Below are 27576 nucleotides of genomic sequence, written 5' to 3'. Positions count from 1 at the left end.
ATTTTCTGTTTCATTCCAATGTCAGTAGATACGGTTTTGCTTTTAAATATCCTTTCCCCCTTTTTCTACAAATCAATCTTCTGTACTGGAAACAGAGGTTCCCTCCTACTAATGTCCTATCCTTGCAGGCCAGGCCATTCCCCAGGGACACTTAGTGTTTTCTTTAACTAGACATTAACTTGGGGTGGGAGAAAAACAAGTCTATTTCTGCATCAATGGAGCAGTTCTTCAGATGCCCTCAGATTTTCAAATGCTGCAAATCCTTCACTAATTAATCAGGGTTTCAAATGAGTGCCTGTCTTCTAGCTGATGGCCAAAGCTGTGGAAGGAGGAAAAAACCCAGAGTACGTCCTACCTAGGGTCTGCCCCTAGTGGCTGTCTGAACTCATCCAGAATGACCACATCTGAATATACATATTTAAAATATTTCTTCCATCTCCCCCTCCTTCAGGGAAAGTTATCTTTATGCATTTGGCCCAAGGCCTGTTCAACTTTTTCTGGAGGCAGCCAGATTTGGAACACTCGAGAACACAGACGTCGGAACGGCAGAAAAAGGAGGAGCTCTCCCACAATTGTTGGAGTGAACTGTTGGCCGTCTGACAGCAAACCTTTTGGGAAAGAGCCAGCCTTGTCACCATGCTGGAGGGCTTCACGGGGGAACGGATGTGATGATGGCAAAGGGGTTGAGCGAACACTGGCAGGTGCCCACTTCCTGGCTCTACTTACTTCTTGCCATTCGTCTGCCCTCCAAGCGTAGAGTGGACACGGCGGGGCTTGGCAGGCGCGCTCTGACTCCGGTCTAGTGTATGGGTTGCACTCGGTCTCTCGGGCTATTTTGTGTGTTCCCAGCTGACAGCCCACATTTCTCCGCCGCACGCCTTGGCCACAGGACACAGAGCACTAAAAGGACAAGAGTGCGTAAGTGGGAGCTTCGGGTCATTTGGGGGAGGGCGTGATCATCGGGGTGGAGAGGGTCACAGAGCTGGGGACCGCATTCCTAATCCAATGACCCTCACAGCTATCACAAGGCTTTCTAATTTCCAGTGAAAGGGACCCAAGAGAATGTCTTAAATCTGCAAACTCACTGCCTATCAAAGCTGGTTGAGTGAGGAAGAGACTCAAGTTAGGGGGAAATCTTTCAGGCTAACAAAACTCTTGGACAATGGAATAGGCTGGGAGAGATCATTCTGAGACATTCAGTACAACCTAGAAGTAGTACTGCCATGTGAAATGAAAATCCCAAATGAGTTCTATCCTGGAAGGTTGAAGGGTTTTGAAAATTGGAGATACAGTTCTGTACAAGAGAATTTCTTGGCAGATGGAAAATGTAACTCAAGGAGAGTAAATCACTGAAGTTTTTAGGGCCTTATAAATAGAATTATTTTCTTCAGTCTCTTCTTCTTCTTGCTCCTATTCCTGGAGATAGGGAAATTTTTTTTTTTAACTATGGAATTCGTTAAAGTATTTATATCTATTTACAACCTCGGATGAATATACAAAAAATAAAAGCTGACAAAAAAAAAAAAATTTCCTCGGGTGTTTTCAGTCCGTGAAAAATACTGTTAATCAGGCTGAAACATTTTGTTGACCAAGCTGCACAACACCCTATTAATCTGTAATTAACTTTCCTCTAAATTAATTTTTTTAATGGTTTCCTCATTGCTGGGTTTCATAATCTCACTTACGGGCAGGCCAAGAATTACTGTCTTTATTAAGCTTTTGACATTCAGAAACTAAAGGCAACATCTGACTGGAAAGAACAGCCTATTATTTCACTGAGCTATTAAAAATTATTTCCAAGTTTTTGTGATAGCTCAGCTGCCATTCATTTGTCTAACTGAGAAAACAAGCTTAACATACACTACAGCCATATTCCTGAGAGGACGTCTTCGTAAAGAATAGAATCACGCTTTTCAATTAGACAAAAATTCTTGTCCAATTAACCTGCAGCAGGAGTCATTGTACTCTGCAGCTAATGGGAATTTACTAACAAGAAGCACACCCTAATGAATTCTGCTGCATAATAATATTATTTCCGTTTCAGATTCTAAGAAAATAGGTGGTGGTGTTTAGAAGGCATTTTGGGAAATAATATCATTTCAGATGAGTCTATGCCAGGCAGGAGCTTAAATGTTCACATCAAAGCTAGCTGAAGAGGAGGAAATATTTTGGAGCAACATAGCTACTATTGTTTGGGTTTAATTGTATTAATTGGATTGAATGAGTTTGTGACCCACAAGGAACCAGACTTTTAACGTCATTATGTTCTTGGTGGAATGAGAGGGTGCCTGATTGCCTTGTGTACAGAGGATGGCCATTTAATACTTATGGGAGCTACATGTATATTTCCCATTGATTACACAGGAAATGAATGAACTGCAACATCGGAGAGTTAGCACATGAATGACAGAAATCATCAGCAGCCACTGACAACAAACAACAACCAAAATACCCTTTGGCTATTTGAATTTGGGGTCTTAAAAAAATAAAACAGTACACTTCCGGAATAATGTATCCAAATGGAAACACAAGGAAAAATTAAGTAAACAATTAAGTAAACAAATTTGAGTTTGGCATAGAGCTAATACATATTCAAAATCTCATGACGCTTTAATAAGGTAAAGAGAAAGGAAAAAATGTTAAAGGCTTTCAGGGTGTATACTATTCAGGCTCTAAGTAAACGAAACTTCTTTTTGATGCTATTGTTTGTTACTGAGTAAATTATTACCTACGATTCAGCAAAGGCAAGGTATTAAAAGCCATAAGCAACCAATATTTTAAAAATCATTTCTACAATGTTCGATATTTTTTCAAAAGATAAAGGAAGTTTCAGTGATACAATATGTCACTGTGGCTTCCGATTTTCAGTGTCAAAGCTAGCCGTGAATTAACACATTCAAAAGTTTCGACAGGACTTATATGCACAGTAAGGTGTAAGCCCTGCCTCTGTGAATACTGCATCCATGGTAATCTTTGTTCAAAATGAAGTATACTGCATCAGAGTTAGTTCTCTGTGTTTAACTTTTCTTCCTGTGCTGTCTCAGGGGAGGCAACATTTTGCATACAGAGACAGCCAGCCTTGCTTGGTGAATTCTGAGAGATTTGTGCGGAACCCCCATGAATAAAACAGCATCAAAAAGACCTCTGCGTGACCCTGGAGGTGCTGATGGTGGTGGTGTGTGCACGTGTGCGTGCTTAATTATTCTTGTTTTATTTAGTCCAACTTTTAGTTATTCTGCAGAAGAAAGAGGTTGAGCGGTGTCTATTAACATGCCCCCCTCCTCTGTCCCATCTATCATTTCTGCATGGCAGTCTATTTGTGCCAGTTTGAAAGTAGATGTTTTTTAGTTCCAAACTACTGAGCTGGGAGCTGTGTTTCACCTCTCTACTCCCTACTATGCACTGCTAGTATACAGAACTCACCGATTTAAAGGGGAAACAATGCTTATTTCCATAGATAAAAAGAATCTCTATGGAACTTCTGATGTTTAGGGAATTGTAGTATACACTTGAAAACCTGGAAAGAATTTTACATACTTTTTTCCAGTACAACTACTGCAACCATGGCAGTGACATTATTTAAAGGAGGGCTTAGTTTGAAAAATAACTATATGAGCCAACTTTAATAAACAATAACTGGTAACAACAATAGCAAACTTAGTAAGCACTTACTAGCCGAGGCTCTACTGTAGGGTTTCTCAACCTAATAATTCATTTTTGTTGGGGGTGTCCTGTGCATTGTAGAAAGTTTGGGAGCATCCCTGGACTCTACCCTACTACATGTCTGTTGCATTTCCCCTCCTCTGCCAAAGTGAGATAACCAAAACTGTCTCTAGACACTGCCAAATGCCCCAAGAGATACAAAAAATCACTGCCAGTTGAGACCTTAGTTCTATGCTAAGCATCTTGCATAAAATATCTTCCATACTTCCTAGTAAACCTTTTAAGTAGATACTCCACAAATAAATAAAGCAAAGAACAGAGATAATCACCCTAACTCAAGCAAAAACAAAAACAGAAAACAGTCCAAGTAAATTCTATCCTAGGCAATAAACCAAAGCTACCGTGGATTAAAATTTGGCTTCCAGTTTTAAAATATGCAGCCTTTTGTACATCAGCAAGAGTGTGGGTGAAAAGCCTGTATTCAAACAATTCAACATCAATGCTTGCAGTTCAAATACAAAGTAACAAGAAAGCACAAATCACTAAGGCAACTCTAGTTCTCATCACTGACCATGTGCATATGGTTTCCCTGACTTCTCAAAGGACACACGCTACACATTTGCCATGTTTCTCCATCAGACACTTGCAGAATACTTCAGAATCAGACACCACAACCAAGCCGCTCTCATTGTAATTACAAGAAAAATCCCAACCAAAAATGGCTGCTAGGTTCATAATGCAATCTGCCAGTTTCCATTTTGGCATGAGCACTGAAGAGCTTTTAAAAATTAAGTATTTCTCTGAATTTAAGACACCACTGATTCCAAGACACAGTATTACATTTTGTATCACTCAGAAAGAAAACAAGAGCAATTAATTAAATCATGGCCTTCCATTCATTGGTTGTTAGGCCCATCCTGACCACAGAAATGTTAAAATATGAAAAAAACAGGCATCTCAGGATTGAATGAATTCATGATTGATAAATGATGATAAAGTGTTACTTTCATTCTACTCTGATGATTTATTGTTTAGTCCTAATCTTCATTTGTTTAAAAAGCCTTTCTAAAGGAACAGGACACATTAAAAATTTTTTATTCTGGAATGCTTTTGAATCATGTGACTACAGAACCTTCACATTTATCAAGCTGAATCAAGAAATGGATGCTGATTGTGTCTGAAAATTTCATCCCTCAGCTCTTGATCAAAATCTTCTAAACAAACTGAACACGACCTTTTGAAAAAAAATGCTTTCAAACTTTACTGAGGATGTTTTCCAAAAAAAGCTATTCTTTTATTGGAAAAATTTCCTTGACACATTCCAGATTTTCAAAAGATATAAAAGTGAAACATTCCGCTTTAAACCTCAAAACACCAATTCTGAGGGAGAGACGAAGAAGATTAGCAAGGCTATACTAGTTTCCTATGCCAATATTCTATATGCCTTATTACTGTCACACATTTTGACATGATGAGAAATTGCAATAATTATTCTCCCTACCTTGAAGATGAGATGACTAGAATATAGCTACCAGCAGAAAACAGAAGGACCAGATATAAAACTTTCTAAATATTGTTGCAAATGGATAATCGTTATTCTTGCTTTATATTACTGCCTTAGGGATATTTCTGTTTACCATGGGATCATTAGTAAACCAATAACCTTTAATCATGCAGACTGTCTTTCTCCATCAAACTCTGGGTCTGATTATTTTCAGGTATGCTTCTAAATTGCACAAATTGGATTTTACCCATGTAGCATCTTGTCTTGCCTGCTTTTATAATTCATTTCTATAAATCAAATCAGAGCATTAGAAAGTTGGCCACAGATCATTACATAACTGTGTTTACTTGCATTTTCCACAAAGGTAACTAGACTTTTCTAAGCAATCCTTTTGAACAGGTGCGGTCTTTTCTGGGGAGGAATTCCGATAATCCTATTACCTTATGTTTGAAAAAACCCCAAGGGTTCAAACCTAATCATCCCAGCTTTGTGAACAATTTTAGACTTCCCATCAAGATCACAGGATACTAGAGTAAAACTCACTCTGTGTTTACCAATAAAGAGTGAAAGATTCTTTTAATCATCCTTTTATTGAATGAATTGGCCTTTATAATGAGTACCATTTACATGCTCTCAACTTAATATTCAGGACAAGGTGCAAATAGTAGATATGTCCAAGGGACATAAAGAAAAGTTACAGAGCATGAAAGTGTGCAAGAGGACAAGCTAATTAGTGTGGTATCTTAAATCATGTTAGCTGTAGGCTTTTACATGCATTGAATAGCTCCAAAAATAAAAAGGGCTGGAAGTTACAGATGACACTAGTCACTTAAGACAAACCATTAAGGATGACCAGTAGGAAATAGTGCCTAGAAATCTGGTCCCTTAAGGAAGCCAGAGGAGGAGCTAGCTCTGGCTGGGCACAGATGCTTTGATTGTTAAAACAAAAATAAAAACAAAACATGACCATTATGATAAAAGCATGGAGAGGGATGAGGCTCCTCTGCTGGGGAACGATGCAGGCCGTGTTCTATTTCTCTGTGAAGGGAGTAAGGCTGGGAGGTATGGGGGACAATGATGGCAGCTCAGGGCATTTAAGAAAAAGCCACGTTTCTAGAGGAATTTTCTATTAGTCGTGCTGAAATGCAGGATTCTCAATTCCTCCTCATGCTAACACATCTGTGCAAAGCTTCTTTGGGGTATCAGGAATCAAGAACCAGGCTCCGAAAGCATCAATTCTAGAGGCTGCTAACCTTGAACCTAGTTTTCTATCGATTCTACGTAGTATCTTCATACATCTCCACTGCATAGGAGAGCTACAAATTCAGTAAAACCTTACTGAATCAAATTAATGGAGAGAAAGAACATATTAAATACAGAATATGTGAAAAGAAATTGGGCCTTATTACTTTTAAGTAAGCACCTCAACCAAGCTGAGGAAATGGACAAGTGTGGAGTGACAAGATCTACTTTAAGGGCCAGATATGAGTGACTTTTGTTCACCCCTCAATTGTTTATAGGTAAACAGAAGCTTCTAAAGTTCCCTACTGAATTCAATAGGGAAACTCTCCCACCCAGTTCTTGACTAGGTTACCAAAGGTTTAGAATTAGTAGAGTCTAACTGTAGTCAGTTTCTTGGGTACTTACTCTCCTTCCCCATTGGATATAACACACATTGTACTCATCCAAGTAAAAAAAATATTACTTTTGAGATCTTATTAGATTTAAGACCCCAGAGCTAAGTACATGGCATTCATTACTGTTTTAAATCCTCATAAGAGCTATATGAAGTCAGCTTGGCAAGGTCAAACAAATCACCCAAGGTCGCAGAGCTAGGAAATGACAGAGAACTTCCCCATCTGTCCCCCACTTCTATTGTATACAAGCTAACAGGCAGAGAAGTATTCTCTAATACTTTATATTGACAGCCCTTTGTTTAAGAACCTCAAAGGTAAATTCAGACTCAATTCCTGCCAGGTAACATAGTCAACCTTACTAGAATCTGAATTAGTGGTTTTTTAAGTGGTAAATAGTAATAAAAATGCCATCAGCGAAGGACTGAGGGGCTACTACGTCCTAGACAGCTGACATCTACATCTACCACCACTTGGAATTAATCCTCACAACTGTCCTATTGTAGATGGTATCCAAAGTGCCAAGGGCTGAAGCCACTTGCCCAAGGTCCCACAGCTAGCGAGTATCCTGACATAAAGCTGTTTCCCTCCCTGTCCCCAAGCTCCCCTCTGAAAAACCAAAACCGCGCAGGGAAACAAGCCAACACACTGGTGTCAGCCATGTGGCCGAAGGTAAGGAAGCAGTCATGAGGGGAGAAGCATTGCTCACCTGACTCCAGGCGCCAGCCTTCCACTTGGGGCATCTTCCTCCTCGGCACTTTCTGTGCCCATTTGGCTTAGCAAGGTGTTTACAGTAATCACTTTCTAAATGACTTCCATCTTTTGCCATGCAGTAAACATTTCGTTGTTTATGCCCTCGACCACAAGAGACAGAACACTGAAATATAAAGCAATGGCAAGGTTGTTGTTGTTTTTTTTTAATCACAAGGAATTTGATAAAAACCTGTGTCGTGAGATGTTACGATCATGCCTAACGAGAGTCACCATTCCCCCCTTTTGAAGGGCCATTTTGGATAACACCTCAAGGCTCAACATGGAAGGAAGGCAGCAATGGAGAAAACAATGTGGACAGCATGACAGCAGGAATCCTGTCTAGTACCTTGGGTCACTCAAGAACGACGGTAAATCCTGGTAATTTAGGCCAAAAATGAAGCCCATGAACCTGAAATTACCATGAAATTCTGATTTACAGAAGTCCTACTATGAATTAGTCAGGATTCCTTTCGGACATCTCACTTCATGCAATCGCTGATTAAGACATTTCTTCAACAAACTACCTCACAATTCACTCTTTTGGATAAAGGTGTGTTTCCAAATTCAGCTGTGCCCCATTTCCTAGTGAATTGATTTAAGGAAACTCTTCTACCATTTTTCAGAGGAGAAGCTCTCATTTTCCCAGTCCATTGGAAAGGAGGTGAAAAAGGCATGTTAGAAACTGAAAGGTAAGCTAGCAGGTGGGTCAGTGCCAAGTTTGGGAGGGAGGCATTACCTTTCAACTTTGATCTGCAGGTTCACTGAACTGTTTTAATGTGACCTTGTCTGACCACATCTAAGAAACTTGACTTTGATTTCAGAGTAGGTTTCTCAGTAAGGTTTAGGAATCAAAGGGCTCATGGCATCAGGACAAAAATTTGATATGACAGCTTCTTGTGGAATAGGCAAGAGGCTGGCCCCCATAAGTATGCTGAGATATTCAACGTCCATTGCCTCATTAGCGATTACAGAAGTCATTACCACTTGGATCATAAGCTTGCTGGCTCCGGTTTTCAAGACACATTATTTCCCAATATGATGTCCTTACATGTCAGAGGGAAATGAGCTTAAGAATGAACAGCAAAATGTGAAAACACAACAAAAATAGATTTCAAATGTCATTTCCTTCTACTCAATGTTTCTAATTTCCCCTGCTAACTCTGTGATTTTGTTAACTTAAATGGCCAAAGTACCCTTTTATGCCTAATAGGTAAATAGCACCATGTAAAACATGTAGCCTAACATAAATTCAAACACTATTACCAAGCAAGCTCAAAGTGATCCCATTCATAAATGTGTCAGACACGTTTTTCTAGTAAACATAAACCATTATAAAAATTCCAATAGCAGCTGCTAGAGATATTTAAAATATGTATGTTAATATGTTTGGCTATAACTTTTTACTTTAGGAGACGGAAACGTTGTTTTGAGCTCTCATCTTGTGAGTATTATGATTTGGAGTAGTCATTCTGGCACTCTTAATAGAGTATACAGTGTGGAAGGAAAGAGCCGAATTTAAATATCTACACCGAAACAAAAATATCCATCTTTCAACCTACAGTGTTTTGATGTATATAAAGACTATGGGCTATAATTCTAGAAGGCTTTTAGAATGAACCTCCAAGAAGTATACCTATAAACCAATTGTCTAATGACTTACACACAGATAATCCCTATTATTAGTGACTATTTTAATATTTAAAAAGGTTGGGCTTCCCTGGTGGCGCAGTGGTTGAGAATCTACCTGCCAATGCAGGGGACACGGGTTCGAGCCCTGGTCTGGAAAGATCCCACATGCCACGGAACAACTAGGTCCGTAAGCCACAACTACTGAGCCTGCGTGTCTGGAGCCTGTGCTCCGCAACAAGAGAGGCCGTGATAGTGAGAGGCCCGCGCACCGTGATGAGGAGTGGCCCCCGCTTGCCGCAACTAGAGAAAGCCCTCGCACAGAAACGAAGACCCAACACAGCCAAAAATAAAAATAAAGTAATTAATTAATTAAAAAAAGAAAGAAAGAAAGAATGAAAATGTGAGCTAGAGACACTGGAAAAGTTTAAAAAAAAAATGTTACTTCCACCAAAAAATACAGGCATAGTTAGAATCTGAGGTGAGTTCATTTGTTTATTCAGCAAACATTTACTGAGCACCTACTAAGTTTCAAACGTTATGCAAAGTGCTGGGAATATAGTGATAAGTAAAACTAATATAATTCCAGCCCTCATGGAGTTTACAGACCAGTGAGGGAGGCCAGCATTAATCAAGTGATGACAAAAATAAATATATACTTGCTAACTGAGATGAGTACTCTGAAGAAAACAAGCTGGAGTGGTTGCAGGAGGGCTCCCTGAGGCATTCCCTGGGGCCAGACCATGCAGAGCTCATAGGTCATAATAATATAGTTCATTCTCCACGAGAGGGAAAATCACTGAGGAGTTTTAAGTTGGGGTAAGACACGGTCTGATTTTTGTTTCAAAAATTCTACTTTGACTACCAGGTAGGCAATGAGTGGAAATACAGCATAAGTGGAAACAAGAAAACTACTCAGGAAGCTAATGCATTTGTCCAAGCAAGAGGTGATGGTGGCATAGATTAGGGTGCAGAGTGGAGGGGTGAAGGAAGTTGGTGAATTGAAGATGCATTTTTTGAAGTAGAAATGATAGTTCTGATGGATCAGCTGTGGGGTGGAGGGGAGAGGGCAGAGTCAGGAAGTTCTCCTGGGTTTCTGGTATGGGCAACTGGAGAGACAGTGATGACATGAATAGAGATGGGAAAAACTGCATTGGGAGTCAAGAATATATTACTTTGTAGGAAATGAGCTGAACTTAAAGGATGTGGATTCATGGGTGGTAATGTGCTTGATTATGGTGAAGAAACAGACATAGTTGTCATATTAATCAGATGAACATGGGTCAACTTAAAGCAATTCTACCTTGAAGGATCATCATTTCAATATATAAACAGTCCAGACAAGCTGTCCCTTATTATGGAGGGGAGAAAGAGAGTTGGTGGAAATGCTGATTTAGTAATCTACCCATTGGTCTGTAAGTTCCATGAGGGCAGGGATTATGGAAGTTTTGTTCATCACTATACTCCAGCACTTTGCATAATTCTTGGAACTTAGTAGGTGCTCAGTAAATGTTGAATACACAAATGAAACAAATCCCATTTAGTGGTACTGGAAGAGATAACCGAAAAGTAGGGAGCAATCTACAGAGGCAGAATTAGAAAAGGCACAGCTTTCTCCCATTTATTGGGTGCCAGTCACTGCTCTAAGACTTTATATATCTTTTATATTCTCATTTAATCATTCCAATAACCATAGAGATAGGTACTACTACTGGAGACAAATGGTGTTTTCAAAATGGCATAACCAAAATGCTTTATATGTATATATCTCTTCCCACATGACTCCAATCCAAGTGGCTAGATGTCTGTTGGGAACATAACAGCACAATGAAAATAATTAAATTATCAACAACATCACTGATAATAATTCACCTGAGGGGCACCACTGGAGCAACCAACATCTATTGCCCATGAAATGAAGACAGATGAAGTTGATACGAAATATAAAGCCTTAAAAATCTTTTAAATATCTGGATTAGTTGCATCCCACCCATTCCTATGTGTGGTTTTCTTATTTGGGAACTTGAATGGAACTGACTTGGAAAACAGGATGCAATACTACACATATTATTTGCCTCAAATTAAGATCTAAAACAGGTAAGGAAATTCGCAAGGTATCTAATCTGATAGCAAACACTTTTCATTTCATGCTTTCTAATTTACCAATGAGAGAAGCAGCTGCTTGTGGAAATTTTCCTATCTAACAGGTTTATTAGTGGGTCTATTATGATCTCATAAAGAAGTTATCATCTTGATAATCAAACACAGGTTTCAGCTCTTCTATTCTGAGGGAAATTTCCATCTGATTTTTTCCAGTCCTTTCCCAGGCAGTGATTTTTGCATCAATGTGCATCACAGATATAATAGTTAAATTTAGAGTATCACCTAGTACATATTATTTATTGGCTACATATCTGAGGGTTCTTGCTCTGGGGAGTATTTAATTCCTTATATTTACAGCCAAAATAATCTCCTAGTTTGCCAGTAGGACTCTGACTTTTTCCTCTGGGGAAACAATCCAACTTGTTTAAGAGAATGATTTCCCCCCAACTTTGAACAACACCCTCAAACAAAGTAATCTCTGCTTGTTACATAGAAACACCAAGGTCAGTATCTCAAATGCCTGGGCTTTTGTTTCTGCGAGGTCATTCAAAGGGAATGTTTAATGTGGAGCTTTGTTCAGATGCTGTCTTTACTTTTTAGACGAAGGTCTGAGAGTTTAAAATCCTTGCATTTCAACACATCTGGTGGAAACAGAACTGGCCCCCTCTCTAGTGGTAGCTCTGGATGTGGTGTGGGTTTGTATCTCACTGTTCCTGGTGTGCTGTCCCTGGCATTAGGGTTGTCCTGCATCGGTTCTTTCCCTGAGGGGCTGGGTCTCTCAGTCAACCGAGAAGCCAGCAAACAACCCCAGTGTGTCTGCCTGGATGAGAAGGGGTGAAGACCTAGAAAGAATGAGATCCCCAGCATTGCCGAGGCTGCTGAGAACCTGGACATCCAAATGGAGATGGGAGGACCACACGGAATTGGTAAGGATGCCAAGAGGAACCAAGAAGGAATAGGAAGGGGAGGGTTTAGGTCAGGGATGCACACAGAATCTGGCTAGAAGGAAGCTTCTCGATGGGGCTAGATGACGCTGGGGCTCAGAGGAAGCACCGGAGTGGGTGGGGTGTGGACCAGGACTGCCTGAGTTGTAGCAGATGCTTATACAGAAGGGTTAACAGATGGTCTAGGAGGACAGTCCCAGCAGAGTGGGTACAGTTGAGTATGTCTGCGTGATTCCTATTTCCAAGTGATCTGTATACATACAGATGTTTATATGAAATGTCTTACGGAGGATGTTGATCAACGAGTCCATATTTCCAACCAGAGGACTGGCTGACAGCAGGTTAGAAGTAAGACAGAATTGAGAAGCCAAGAGAAAGGTCATATACTAGAATCCATTACCAAGCTAAGCCAAGACTCTGATACTCTAAGGATTTTTGACAATCAGGTTTAACCATCACTCTGAGACTGGTGGGCAGAGTTCAGTTGTGAGACAGGAGACTGTACTAATTATTATTCAAGGCCTTTCCCTTGTGATTCTATAAAATATGAAAAAAAACGTCTAAAACACAAGCTTTTTTTTTTTTTTTTTCAACAAGCTCTTCTTGATTCTACTCTCATTTTGACTTTGTTTAAGAAACATAAAGGCAGACCTCATCTGGAAAGTATGATATCAGAAAGGAGGCAATGCTCGTGCCGCCCATGGTTCAGAACTGCCTTTGCCAGTTATAACGACAAGTGAAGTGAGTATTGCATGAACATCACACGATCAGAAAAGGCAAAGGGATTCCAGCCTGTACCCACTGTTCCACCGGTGGGGGGAGAAAAAGAATGTTGAGTGCAAAGATACAGACTTAGGGATCAACGTTTCGAATCTGCTCAGTGCAAGACCTGGAAAACCATGTGGGCTCGTCACATAGAAAAAAGATAGTAGCTGCAATCCACATATGTTTATTACTGCTTTCCACACTGTAGGCACTGAGCAAATATTTATGGGAATGAATGAATACATGAAAGCTATAGCCATCATAGAAGTGTACGATAAACCAAATGTCATGTTTTCCTAAAGGTTTCAAGAAAGAACCACCTGGAATCTGACCCCCAGTGCTAATGCTGAACTGATTCGGCAGTTACTTAAATTCAAAGAGGCCACCCCAAGAGCACTCTTTCAGTTGGAGCAGAGCTACTAGAAATCACACCATGAGCGCTTACTGTGAGTGGGACCGGGAGCTGAAGGCTACTGGCTTCTCCTATTTAATCCCTACAGCAACCTTGTGGCTCAGGTACTATTAGGATTCCTCTTTACAAATAAGGAGACTGAGGATTAAAGAGGTGACCTCACTTGCCCAGGGTCACAGAGCCAGGAAGCAAGCAGAGTCAGCCTTCACATATAGCATGTGTTTCTCCAGAACCGCCATCTTCTTCCCTAAGTTATACTGAAGAGAGGGCCTGGTTAAGAAAACAGGCTGCTTACCTCTGCTTACCCGTGGTGATAACTGAAAACTAGGACTTTAAAGAAATGGCTCTTAAGACTATTTTAGAGACCTCTGTGACTCCTTAGTCTCCCAGGAAGAGGATGGTTACACAATCTATTTCTGACTTTAATGCTTTCTTCACAACCTCTTTAGCACCCTGGGAAGACAGATGCTATGAAAAGTAAATATACCATCATGTACAATAACATAAATATAAATAAAGAGCCACATTTCTCTTTGCCCAAAGCCACACTCTGGTTTTCTCTTGGCCATGTTTCAAGGTCGAGTCACCCTTTGCATTCAGCCTGATGCCACGTGGTGAACGATCATCTCTATTCACTGGTGAACGGCCCTTTGCGTGGTCATGAATGGAAGGTTACAGGTTGTAAATTTTGGCCTGCCGATTCACCAAGGACTAAGCTCTCAAATCTCTGAGCTATAGGTCATCTCTGCGTATTTTATATATATTTTTATTCAGTCCATGTATTTATTTTACAAATTCAGTGCTACGGAAGAGGAGACACGTCATGCTCACTGTCACACAGTAAAGAAGGAATAGACGTAGGCTTATGACTAGGAGGTCCTGTACCTAGCAAGGAACACTATTTGGTGCCCATTGCACTGGGGACTTGTGACCAGATTCTGGCGTTCTGCCTGTTGCTTGGGAACCACAGCTAACCAGGCATCCTGATTCCTTCCACTCCAACTCCGTCATGCTCACATAGAGCTAGCAGGATGGGCTGGGGCTAGCCAAGGCAGGTGTAGATTCTGTGCCTCTGGCTTTGAGGAATTACCAACACCAATACGAACAAGCATGGGTTTAACCACCTCTTCTTCTAAGGTACCGGTTAAAAACAAATTCCATGGGCTGGCTGTGCATGGGATTCCACAGCTCACCACACAGGTGCTTGTCTTCACCTTGCTCTAAAATGTAGCTCTTCAAGGCACAGGTTTTGGAGTCAGACAGACCTACGTTGGAGTGCTATCTGCCATTTTACCACAGTGCCATTTGGAGCAAGTTACTCTCAGCTCAGATTTGTTCTCTGTAAAATGGGGATAACAGCACTATGCATACGCAACAGGGCTGCCTTACAATTAGATGAGACAATGCATACAAAGCTCTTGGTGTTTTGGCCCGACAGTGTAAAAATCAATACACGTTCACTGTTCCTGCTACTACTACTTCTATTCAGTGGACTCTTTAAAAATCTCTCCCAACATGCAGTTTAAAAGGTGAGTATTTTTAAAAATATATGTTCACTCATGGAGTCTAAAATTAACATTCTAATACAGGCACTGCTGGGTGAATGAGGAACTTAGTCTGGCAAAATCTCCCTCTTGTGAATGGGTGAAGAGCTTTTCTTTCTAAAGGTCACAGAGAAATCCCCAGAGCAGACATAAATGTTGATGATTCCTTTTCTTCTGCAGTGCCCTTTTCACTCTCATAGACTATTACTTATTAATATGGTCTCTTCTAACCACAGAAGACAGAAAGACAAGAAAAAGAAAGGCACCATATCCGAAAGTCACATCTCTTTTTTACTCCGTCATTTCCTGCTCACGATTATCTCAAAAACTCCTTGTGTTTCTCGTTTGTTTTTTTGTTATGTTATTTCTTTCAATGTCCTGAAGCACAGAATCCACATCAGTGATAACCATTACCAAACACATATTCACTCACTTCCCTGCTTGGTTCAGCTCAGCTGTGGGAGTGCTAAGAGTCCTTTGTCAGAAAGCATATCTGCTCATTGGAGATGTGAACATGTTTAGGGAAATTTTTATAGGGCTTCTCACAATACAAGAATGGCTCTGAACAGGGGCATCAGGGATCCAAAATGACCGAGGAGGAAGGAGAGAAAGCTTGGCCGGGAAACAAGGGCTGTGACTTCAGGGCGTTAAGCCAGTGTTGACAGGCCTGCCTGATGGCTGTTCATGTCCAGGACCACCATGGCACTTATTACCATGAAAAGGAGCTGAGAAAGCATGAGATTGGCAGGGAACACCAAGGAAGAAAGCGGATGTAGGAATCACAGTCGTCGCAGCTGGATGGGGCATCGGGCCATCCTTCCAGCCCCATTGCCCCCCAGTACCCCCAGCTTTTGCAGTCCTACAAAGGTCTAAGACTGTGGGAGAAAGGGAACTAAGATTCACACGTCAACTCTTGGAGCACACTTGAAAGCTCCTGTCAATACTATATCCAAGTAGGCAGCCTTGCATACGCCTCGCAAGGGAGATGGCAGGGCCAGGAACAGAAGGGGAGGCAGTGAGAGATGCTCATGACCGCCACCTCCCATCACCCTCCAAGGATTATGAGGTACCAGGCTCTCCAGCCATACAGCCTGCGGCCTCATAGTATAACAACTTCTTATTAGAGGTGGGAAATACATTTTAACATGAAATACAGTAGCCTATGAAATTAGCTATGGAACTTGCGAAACCCAAATTGGGGTTCTTCTTATTCTGCAGGAGTGTAAATATTACAGTTTTTCTCCCCATCAAGATAGAAACAAAAACCAAGAAAATTCGCAAAAGCCATACGTGGTGATTTCTAGAGTGGACACATCCAATGGTGCCCTCAGGGATTTGAGGTATATTATGTCATCAGGCTCTGTTACCACTCACATGCCCTCTGATTCCCCATTCCCAAGCACAGTGCCTATTTTTTAAGGCTTCTTTTCCCTTTCAAGGTTAGACGTGATGATTCTTTGTAACCCAACTTCAGCAAAATCACGATATTGGCATTTTTCAGGAAAGAGGTGAAGATGGTACCAGGACCCACACCCTGTGCTAGGCACAGAAGTATTTATGAAGGCAGACGGGAAGGGTAATGGGTGAGGTTTTTATTCCAGCATCCTTTATTCTCAGCTGTTTCCAAGGTGGGTGCAGAAGAGTCTGAGTGAGTGAGTGATGGAAAAGTTATGGCTGGTGGGAACAGGGACCCCACGTTTCTTGGCGCTCTGAAGGTGGATTGCAACTAAGGGCTCAGGCTGGAGGATTCCAGGCTACCTGGAGATGTCATTCTGCTAGAAGATGACAGCACTTGGGTAGACCCACGCATGACTTGGGCTACTGTCCCAGCCAGCCAGGGACAGACCTGGGAAGCTAAAGTCACCTTTGGGAATGCTTCTGTAAAAAAGCAATGCAGGCAGGCTGTCTTTGGACTTTCATGCACCCAACCAATGCCCAGCCCTTGAGCTTCTTCTTCCTCCCAAAGAGCTTTCAGTCATTTAAAAGACACTAGGGCAGAGTTCATTTAATTGCCTCTTCCAGTCTTGCTTTCTCTGCCTGTCTGGCCATTCCTGCATCAGTTTCGTGTGAAAGGAACATCTCTGTCTGCCAAGTATGTCAAATATCTTACACTGAAAAATTTACAACTTTTGGGGGAAAGTCGTTCATGCAGTGAATGTGCTTTTGGGTGGACATGAATGCCCCCCCCCCAGAATGGAAATATGCATACCTATCTGAGTCTGTAATCAGAGAAATATACCTCAGTGAGAGGGAAAAAGGTCATCTTAACCGTTATTGAATGAGACGTTCATCCTCCAACTTTGCAATGCTCTACTGGTACTTCAGATAAGACCAAGTTACTATCAATATGTGCTAGTCAAGTCCTTTGTGGCTTTCCTTGTCTCCTCCTCCTGCTTACCTTTTGCTAAAGAAAAGGCTCAAAAGTACCACTATGAAAGGATGCGATGAGAAGGAATAAAACCCAACGAAAATGTAAGTGGCTCACAACAGGGGAGACTGGGCATACAAGTGGCTAAAATCATGGTTGATGGTTTTCTGTGAAATTTAAATGATTCCTGCACTACTCTGAGGTTTATTCTAATGAGAATCCAAGAGTTGAGGCAGAAGCACATGGTAGTTACGAATTCAGTTTTGGAAATCAATCAGACCTGGTTTGACCACTGCTATCTATTCCTTTGTGATCTTATGCAAGATGCTTAACCAGGTATGAGATGATGGTGAGTAAGCATCTTAAACCTAACATGTCTAAAACGGACGTCCTGATCTTCCTATTATCTTCATTTCAATCAATGGAAACTATCCATCCACTTGTCCACTGCACAAAATTTGGAGTCATTCCAACTCCTTTCTCTCTCTTGTATCCCATATCTAAACTTGGAGCGAATCCTTTGGCATTATCTTAAAAATATGTCAGAATCCTACCACGTCTTGGGACTTCCCTGGTGATCCAGTGGTTGGACCCGCACTTCCAGTGCAGGGGGCTTGGGTTCGATCCCTGGTCAGGGAACTAGATCTCACATGCATGCCGTAACTAAGAGTTTGCATGCCGCAACTAAGGAGCCCACGTGCTGCGACGAATCCACCACTAATACTTGGCGCAGCCTAAATAAATAAATATTTTAAAAAACCAAAAGAATCCAAAAAAAAAAAAAAAGAATCCTACCACTTCTCACCACTTCCACTGAGCACTCTCGTCTGAGTTACTCCAATGGCTTCTAATGTTCTCCCTGTTTCTATCTTTGTTCCTCCTATAGCTTCCCCTAAATTCAGAAGCCAGACTCATTCTTTTAAAACAAATCCACGTTCCTACTCAACTCTCTCTCCCCCCCAATGGCTTCCTACCTCACTAAGTGTAAGCAAAAATGCCTCCAATGGTCCTTTTCTCTCCCTTTCCCACGATCAACTTCCATGTTCCCTTCCATCAATTTCATCTCTAATTTCACACCCTACCATCCACACCCCCTCTATTCCAGCCACCTTGGCCTGGCGACTGCCAAGATATGCCTGGCATACTCCCGTCTCCAGGTGTTCACCTGAAATACTCTTCTCCTGGGTATCCACATAGCTTACTTTTGTATTTTCCCGGATCTCTGCTCAAATGCCACCTTTTATTGGAGACTTGCCTGACCTTAAAATTACAGTTCCCACCTTCTCTTCCATGCTATTTTCTCTCTTCTTTAATTATTTTTATCCATGGCAGCACTCACTTTCTTTCACGATACATATTTAAACTTTTGTTTTATTTGTGATTTATAGGTTATCTCCCCCTCCCCACTAGAATGTAAGCTTGATGAGTTCAAGGATTTTTGTCTGTTTTGTTCACTGCTATCTCCCCAGTGCTCAGAGCAGTGCCTAGTTTATAGAAAACACTTGAATACTTAGGGAACACACAAACACATGCGTGAATGAATAGTATCTAATAGAGCCTAGAGCCACTTATCTCACAAGAATTTTTAAGGATGAAGCAAACATTCTACACAATGCTCAGTTCATTGGTAGGGTCCAAATAAATAACTCGTGCTCTCTCCTATCGCCTGTGTCTATTCAATCTAAAACTGGCTAAGCACTCTTGTGGTTTAATATTTAATTCATAGTTACAGAACTGAACACTGCACAGGAGACATCTAAGAGGAAGGTTATCTGAGAATATGATGTAAGGTAACGGACAGCAAGGGTTAGAAGCTGGGAACTCAGAAGACCACACTGTCCTGCACAGGCAAGCCTAACACTGAAAGCTCGGCTAACAGCCACTGAGACCACCATGTACTCTTAGGGTCACAACATGTTGTTTCTCCTTCCCAAAGATGTCACCTTAGATTGACTCTTTTGCCAGATGGAAAAAATGTAGATATACAGACTGAAAATAGACTACAAAGAAATATAATGGACCAGAATGGGTTCTCTCTAGGCCAGATATTGTCTATTTCCATTCTGGCTGGAAACATCTAAAAGCAAAGCAAAGCAAAGCAAAACAAAACAAACTAAAGACTTATACCATCTGTTCCAAAATAATGTGTCTAAGTTTGAGCCTGATTTTTTTTAAGTTCCCTTTCATTTAGAAAAACGCTCTCAGAGTACAGGGTATTCAGGATTACAAAACCAACATCAAGCCTGAGACTTTGTAACTGTAGATTGAATTCGATCTCCTGTACACTCTCTACAAGCTGGCCACCACAAGCCTCCCTACTAAGTGAGGTGGTTATTACCCAAATAATAGGATTAGGCCACATTCAGAAATATCTAGTTTTCTTAGTTCAGCAGATCTTTCCTTACAGATGTACTAATTCACATTGTTCTAACGTGCTATAAATGTGCAGGGGAAAACCAACCCTTTTCAGAGCTCTGGTCTGAGAGTGTTGGGTGACCAAGCCCAATTTCTGAGTTCCTTTGAAAACCATTCAAAGTCAAGTGAAGTGTTAAAAGGGCCTATTCAAAAATTCAGACCCCAAAGACTCAGTTTCAATGGCTTTTAAAAAGCAGAGGAGAGCTAAACTGGTTTCCACTAGGGCAAGAGCCTATTTTTGGATGTGTCACAAATCAAAATCAGTATTTCTAGAAGTTTTGAAAGCCCTTCCAGAGAGGGAGTGGGAAAGCATGAAGCTTGAGAGTCAGTCAGGTCTGGATCCAAGAATTACTGATTGTAGGATGCTGGGACACTTGCTTAGCCTGCATGGAGCTCAGTTTTCCTCCCTGCATAATGGACACAATAGGGACCATTTTGTAAGGATTATATGAGGATTTGCAATAATGCTTACAAGGCACCAGGCCCAAAGCTTGGCTCACAGAAGATGATCCGTAAATGTGGGCCTTTTGTTATTCCTTCTCCACTTCTGGTCAAACCATCTGGCCTACCGCAGACAGGCACTTTTATTATGTGCCACATCAAGACATGTAAGACCACTGGTCAACAGTTGGTGACTGGGATGTGGAGAAACGCATTCATTCAGAGAAGTAAGATTTCATTAGTGGCTGTATCGTCTCATAGCCCAGAATAACTGGTAAGGTTATAATTAAGTAAAAGGCAAAACTCCGTTTCTAATTTGAAAGAGCTTTTGACATAGTTAGTCCATTGGTAATTTAAGGTTCCAATTACTTCTGGAAGGTAGCACTCATTTGTCTTATGGAGAACCAAGGTCTCTTCTACATTGAGCTCCAACGTGTATGTCTTTCTTTTTATAAGAATTTCCGGTCTTTCATCCAATAAAGTTTAAACATTGTGGGAAGAATCCAATATTTCATTAGAGTTTAGTTCCTACCATAAAACTTCTGAGGTTGATGACAGTGTCTGGGCTCACTTTGCTTGCCTTTCCTCTACCAATAGATGTCTTCTCTGGTCTCAAAGATTTGGAGTCAATATTAGAGTTTATGGTCATCATTAGTGACCTTTTTGAAGAAGAAGAATTGAGATTGATTTTCCTTCTAGGGCCAGGAGATGGATCATCTAAGATGTTCTCTGTGCCACGGATCTTGGAGCTGCACCTGCCATTCTGATCATAAATACGTGTGTCTGTGTGGCATGGGGGTCTGAGGTTGGCAAATACATAGCAACTGCCATCTGCTAAAGCAGAAAAGATTTGAAAAGTGGAAAAGGAGAGGTATGAAGGGGTAGAATTTCAGAAACTTTCTTCCCCGGGAAGTTCATGTATTGAAAAGCCAGGTTAATGCCACATATCTGAAAAAGCTGATCAGGGCTTCCTCTGATAGATTAAAAAAAAACAACTGGTGGGAGAATAACTGTGAAAACCTGGTGATCTCTACAACATAATGATTTATCTTCCCTGAGAGGAGGAAGAGAACAATTTTAAAACCTCTAAGACTTCTCTGACTTAAAAAAAAAAAAAAGGAATTTGGTATCAAACAAATTTGGGAAATGCTGTAGACTATACCTACTTAATGCCTATGAGAATATGGAAAGGAAAGTTCTGCTGTAAGACACTCATTGAACCACGAGGGAGAGATATTGCCCCCAGAGGGCATTTGCCAATGTCGGAAGACATTTTTGGTTATCACAACCAAGAGGATATGCTACTGGTATTCTAGCGGGTAGAAGCTAAGGATGCTGCCAAACATCCTAGGATGCCCAGAACAACACCCCACAACAAAGAAGTATGTGGTCCCAAATGTCAGTAGTGCCGAGGCTGGGAAACCCTGTTTCAGACCTATTCACAAGTCATGGAACACTTTCTGTACCACACTCTCGGTCTTTAGTAAGAAACTGGTCTCCTGCTTCCCAGATAAAATGCTCACTAGGATTAATTATGTTTTTATAAAAGTACTCCCCCGAAAAAACTCCTAAATATTCAACTCTGAAACCAATTCCTAGATATAGCTAGAGCATTACACATGTGCAAATTCTACCATGAATGAGGGAAGTGCTGTTTGATTGAAACATAAAAGGCAAAGGAATCTATAGATATCTACCTATCTATCATCTCTATACTATCAGTGCTATCAGTTCATGCAATCCAAAAGTATGAACATGTTGGAATAACGCTTGTTTTTGTAGAAATTCCCATCCTCATTTATGCCTTTCTATCCAAAGTTAGTGACCCCTGCCAAAGTTACCATGCGGAATGTCTATGGACCACACCGGGCACACCTGTGCACATCAACAACTTTCCCTCCCGGCTCCAAAAAAGACTGAATGACACTGCTTGCTGGTTTGCAAATTCATAGTCTGGTGAAACAACTTTGAAACCTCCTATTTTCAGTTCATTCTTGAAAATCTTTGACCTTGCTGGGTTCCTAGGATTCCACATACTACTTGATGGAAAATTTGACTCTCCAGAGAGAATTGTTTTCTGATAGCTAACCAGAGTCACTCCACAGGGCTTGCAACTGTGACTTCAGCCTTGACTTTTGATCATGAGTCCTCCCTCTCCTATGGGGACCATGCTGTGCACTGTAGGATGCTTGGCAACATCCCTGGCTTCTCTTCATTAGATGCCAAGAATACCCGCCCCCCCCAAACCCATTTATGACAACCAACGATGTCTCCAGACATTACCCAATGTCCACTGGGGGATAAAAATCACCCCCGATTGAGAACCACTGAATAATCCCAAGGTTTTCAGAAAGTCCTTCAACAAGCTCTCAAAACTGAATTGATTTTAATTCATTTGGTGGGGGGCAGGGCACACAGAGCTTTTTTTTGGATGGGGGGGTGGTAAAGGGTCCACTGAACATCAGTTTAACAAGGTCAAGATCCAAGGCTAAAAGGGTTGGGGATCCCTGGTCTTAGACAACGTGACATGTACAATGTAAAATCAATTCCCAGACACAGCAATGAAGATCTCAACTAGTGAAACAAACAGGCTCTTCTGGACAGCACTTCCTCCCTGACATCACAGTTGTGACCTGCCACTGCTAAGGGGTTCCCAGACACTTCACAGCTGATTAAGAGACAATCAAGGAGAAGGAAATCATGATTTCACTAAGAAAGGGCCAACCGCAATGCAGGAATAGGTGAGTTGGTTGGGCGAGGGCTTTTCATGAAGCACAAGGAAAACAGACAGCACATATTTGTGGAAAAGTTCTTTAGTTTTCAAAGGATTCTGGGCTTTGACTGGGGAGCAATGGATTAAAAAAGGGGAGTCTGCATTTGGCCAAGTATTTATTGGAATTTACTAACAAGACCGTCAATGAAAGTCTGGATTTCCCTGGGAAAAGGGGAGCAAAAAACACACCATTCCCAGAGGCCCTTTCATTTTAGCTGCCTGGGTGGGAGGGGCGGAGGGAGGTAGGGGGGAGGAGGAAGAAGAAGTTCATGAGAAAAAAGCCAATGAAAAACTAGGAAAGATGCTGTTTACGCAGAGCTCGGACTAGAGCACCCACTTTTATTATGATGTTACGGTGCAAACCTGAGATTAAAAACAGCTTCCTAAAATGTGTCAGAATTTTGAAAGCCCTGAAATGAATCCAGATCTACTCTCTGCTTCCTTGTGAAGTAAAATACACACTCTGAACATATTTACGTTTCTTTAAGAATTAAAAAAATAAATAACTTATTTTGAAAAATTTCAAACAAAGAAAAATTGTAAGAACATCACAAAGAACTCCCTCTCCCCCTTATTCAGATTCCCCAACTGTCAACATTTCACCACATTTGCTCCCTCCTTCGTCCTCCCTAAATATATACATATATGCCATTATTATTTTGTCTTTTCCTGAAAAATCTGCAGACATAATGTTCCATCATCTCTCAAACTCTAATTTCCCCAAATCAAGGACACTTTCCTACATAACTACCATACAACTCTCCAAGTCAGGAAATCACTATTGATACACCACCAGCATCCAAACCTATGTGTTTCTTTTTATGATTCCCTCCTGCAAGTTAGCTCTTTATTTCCATAGTTTAGGCCACTGCAATAAGGATATCAGCTTCTGAGTAGTTCATTCATTCACTCATTCATTTCAATATTGTTGATAGTACGCCTACTGTGTGTAAGGCACCAAGCTTGGACAGTGGGCGTCTACAGCCCAAAGGAAATTAAAGTTTGGGGCAATTCAGTAAATGATTCGGTTAAAAGGATTTTCAGTTGAAATGTGGTGGCTATGTCTACATTTCTTCCTTTGTTCTAGTTAGAAAAAGGGAGCAAAACCACGTTTTGTTTCGTTTTTTTTAATGTCATCTCTTCCCTCACTTCATCTTACACACCTCCCAAACCATAACCACATCTTGGCATGCACTTGCCACATGGATGGAGGAATACATCAGTATTTGGGCGAACGAGGGGCAAAGAACGAGGTGAATGCAAGGGCAGAACTCACAGTGGTTGACTGTCCTACCAATGGGAAGGAATAAGCTTTAGCACTGCCAGAAGAGTTCAACTCCTGTAGCTTAGTTTTAGCTCAAGAAAGAGTATGGAAGATAACTCAATACATTTAATGTGTTTTATTTCAGGCAGACAGTTATTAGTGTGAGATCACTTTTTAAATAAATTTTAATTTCATCATTTTTCATAATTCACTTGTAGTGCAACAGCATATCACATTCTACAATAAACCTAATCACCACAAACATCTACAAATCCCCTAACTGGCTTGACCAAAATCTAATTTCTCATCCTGATTACCTATATATCTACTGAACAAAGAAAACACTTAGATTTATTACCTCCAGTTATTCTATTTCTCTTTGTATATTAAAATGTCAGAAATATCACTTAATGTGTGCTTAATAAATACTTGATGCTTTTTTTCCCTCCAAGTCTTCTAGAAAGCCCCAATCTTGCTCTTTACCTGGTTTAATTTTAAGAAAAACAATGTTCTCATATTCATCCCTTTAGAGCTCTGAGCAAAATCTGTAAATGGCTCAATAATTCCAGAATGTTTCAAGCAGTTACAATCTGGAAAAACAGAAAATCTTAAATTGTAGACATCCTCTTTCCACAGCTTTTCACCACTTCACCAACTAAACAGCAAGATGAGGGGATTATATCTTGGTTACCAAGCTCAGAACCTGGTTCAGCCACAGTTTGACCTAGAACCAACTAGCTAACTTATCTGATGGTGCTAAGCTCATCAAGTAGAAGAGATTAAATTTGATAATGTGAGTGAATTGCTTTGCATAATTTCTAGCAGAAAGTAAATGCTCCAAAATGTGATTGTTATAATAAAAAGTCAAAGCTGTCCCAATAATTATGGGAGGAAATGCACTGTACAAAACTGAAGGGAAACAGCTCTTTTGCAGATAACTGAAGCAATCCATTCATCTACTTTCTGGGATACTTCAGAAGAAGGTGGCTTAGAGAGAGTTATTTGACTTATTTCCCATTTTAGTACATAGACAACCTAAGAGTGAGGATAATAAATGAAAAAGGGCTTCTAAAAACAGACCACCTGAATGGTTTATAGTTTAATTCAGATGTCACCCTAAAGGGGCAAAAAAAAGCCCACAACTCTATCTGGTCGCTAGAAAAGAGAACTGATGATATCATCAGCCAATTTGCAGCCAGTGTCGTTACATACGTTTTAATTTCTGGGTGCATCAGTACAGGGTATGAACATGAAACAAACCATCATGGTTTTCTTAACACTGGGGAGGCGAAGTTAAATGACGGCGATTATAGCGACGGAGGAGACATAGCCTCAGCTCTGATTCTTCTGAAGTGTCTTTGAGACAGCTCCATGAACCTAATCTACTCAACCTTTACCTACAGGGCTCAGGAAATATGAACGTTGCCTTCTTGAAACTTCTCCTTCAAAGAGGGAATGGTCTCTCGGAATTCAAGCTTCTACAAGGTGGCTACCTGGCGTTGTCCATTTTTGCCCTCTCCTAAAAAGCATCATTACACCTTGCCCTTTCGACCCATAGAACACATAAACATTCTTTCTCCTTAACTGAACTTACTGCCATGATGAACGTGAACTCTGAGATGCAAAAGAGGAGAGTTTGTTTTAACAGCTGCTTTTATGTGGAGGCCCTGGAGTTACTACTCTAAAGACAGCTGGTTCTAAAAGCCTCTTTTTTTTTTTAGGTTTGACCACTGTATTTATTATTTTTTAACATCTTTATTGGAGTATAATTGCTTTACATTGTTGTGTTAGTTTCTGCTGTATAACAAAGTGAATCAGCTGTACGTTTACATATATATCGATATCCCCTCCCTCTTGCGTCTCCCTCACACCCTCCTTATCCCAACCCTCTAGGTGGTCACAAAGCACCGAGCTGATCTCCCTGTGCTACTTCTTCAATGCCCAGCTGTCAGGGAACACCCACGAAAGTGTTCCCAAACAATGGTGCAAAACAGAAGAATGACAAGAGGATGGTACTTATTAGACGCAAGGGCATCCTACACAGGGACCCATTACATGCTGACATAGGGCTTTTCTCCCCAATTTATTTTTATACGTTTACTGATCCCTTGGCTAGTTGAATATTAATTGCTAATTGCCTGAGGTTGCCCTGTCTAATACGGTAGCCACCAGGCACAGGTGGCTGTTTACATTTAGAGTAATTAAGTTAAATACAATTTAAAATGCAGTATCCCTATTGTACTTGGCCACATAATAAGTGCTTAATATTAGCCACGTGTGGCTAGTGGCTTCCATATTGGAAAGCAAAGATAGAGAACATTTCCTACATTGTGGAAAGTTATTGGACTGCTTTGGCCAAGGCATAACCTCATTCTAATAAGGGAAAGGGGATGCAGGCCTGGCTAAGAATGGTGGCTTTGTAGGTTCAGCCTATATTGATTCTTTTCCATACTACTTCCTGTACACTCTTTTCTTGGCTGCCAATTTTCTATTTTATAAATTTCTGGAAAGGGATGTTGCAGTGATTAAAACAATCCATGAAAATGAACAAGAGCAAGAAGCAAAGATGGTGATGTGGCAATCCACACATTCCAGATCTTTTTATTGGCACCTATTAAATAACGAAGGGGGAAATGTACTCTCAGCCACAACTTCCCACGCTGGTGTGGAGGCTGAGGACCCCAGACGGGAGAGGCAGAAAGCCAGGCCCTCCACTTATCCGGGCTCTCAGACCCCTGAACTCATGTTTGGGTTCTAATGTAAAGGTGAACAGAAGCATATTTCCTGACAGGAGGTTTTGAAAGGTTCCATGCCATCAGCGAGAGAGCATTTATCACTGAAAATTATTGAGCAACTGTACATTTAAAAGGAAAGACAAGATCAATAATTTATATCAGTTGAACAAAGATCATTAGCAACATGAAGATATATATATATATATATATATATATCCTAATAGTAATTTGTAATTTTATGGTTGTAGTGAGGCTTCCAGGAAAAAACTGTCAGTTCTATATGTGTTCAAATTTTCTGTTTCCCCACTAGAATGAATAGCTCTGACTGTTATTGCTGTATCCTTAGCATCCAGAACAGACTAGCCCCACAGTAGGCCCATAAAAAATATTAGCTGACAAATGAACTTCTTTTTTTAAAAGGAATGACCCAGAGTCTTTTACGCCCTCCTCATAAATCTTCCTCAACTGCCTTTAATAATCAGGATTCCCTCCCAGCCAATTAGACTTGGACTCAGCCTCCACCTCCCACTGCACATTCCAAAGTTTCCATTCCTGTCCATTCCAGAAGGGCAACTCGCTGACCTGAGTCAGGAGGGAGGACCTTCACTCCTTCTCAGGGTCTAATGTCTCTC

General features: G+C 40.9%; 1 protein-coding gene and 2 long non-coding RNA genes across 6 annotated transcripts in view; 2 read left to right on the top strand and 1 right to left on the bottom strand.

The window, feature by feature from the left end:
* Positions 1 to 27576, bottom strand: part of ADAMTS9 (ADAM metallopeptidase with thrombospondin type 1 motif 9) — a 170017-nt gene that overhangs the window by 46736 nt on the left and 95705 nt on the right. The window contains exons 29-30 of the mRNA XM_007192397.2: positions 7511 to 7678; positions 727 to 900 (exon numbers count right to left, since the gene is read on the bottom strand). Of these exons, the coding sequence (XP_007192459.2) occupies positions 727 to 900; positions 7511 to 7678 (342 nt within the window). The remainder of the gene's footprint in view (positions 1 to 726; positions 901 to 7510; positions 7679 to 27576) is intronic.
* On the top strand, positions 814 to 12046 carry LOC130709103 (uncharacterized). 4 transcript variants are annotated; one of them, XR_009009595.1, is made up of 4 exons: positions 814 to 914; positions 7804 to 8104; positions 8178 to 8243; positions 12021 to 12046. It is a non-coding gene; the product is annotated as an uncharacterized LOC130709103 (long non-coding RNA). The 4 variants fall into 4 exon arrangements; XR_009009592.1 differs by having other exon boundaries at positions 7804 to 8243; XR_009009593.1 differs by lacking the exon at positions 12021 to 12046 and adding an exon at positions 10975 to 11325 and having other exon boundaries at positions 7804 to 8243.
* LOC103012746 (uncharacterized) lies at positions 12051 to 22809 on the top strand. Its single transcript, XR_009009591.1, has 5 exons — positions 12051 to 12209; positions 12863 to 12968; positions 13295 to 13438; positions 20872 to 21043; positions 22726 to 22809. It is a non-coding gene; the product is annotated as an uncharacterized LOC103012746 (long non-coding RNA).

This window comes from Balaenoptera acutorostrata, chromosome 10, assembly GCF_949987535.1.
Source record: "Balaenoptera acutorostrata chromosome 10, mBalAcu1.1, whole genome shotgun sequence".
In the NCBI taxonomy this organism is placed as follows: Eukaryota; Metazoa; Chordata; class Mammalia; order Artiodactyla; family Balaenopteridae; genus Balaenoptera; species Balaenoptera acutorostrata.
This window is presented reverse-complemented; position numbering and strand designations above follow the sequence as displayed.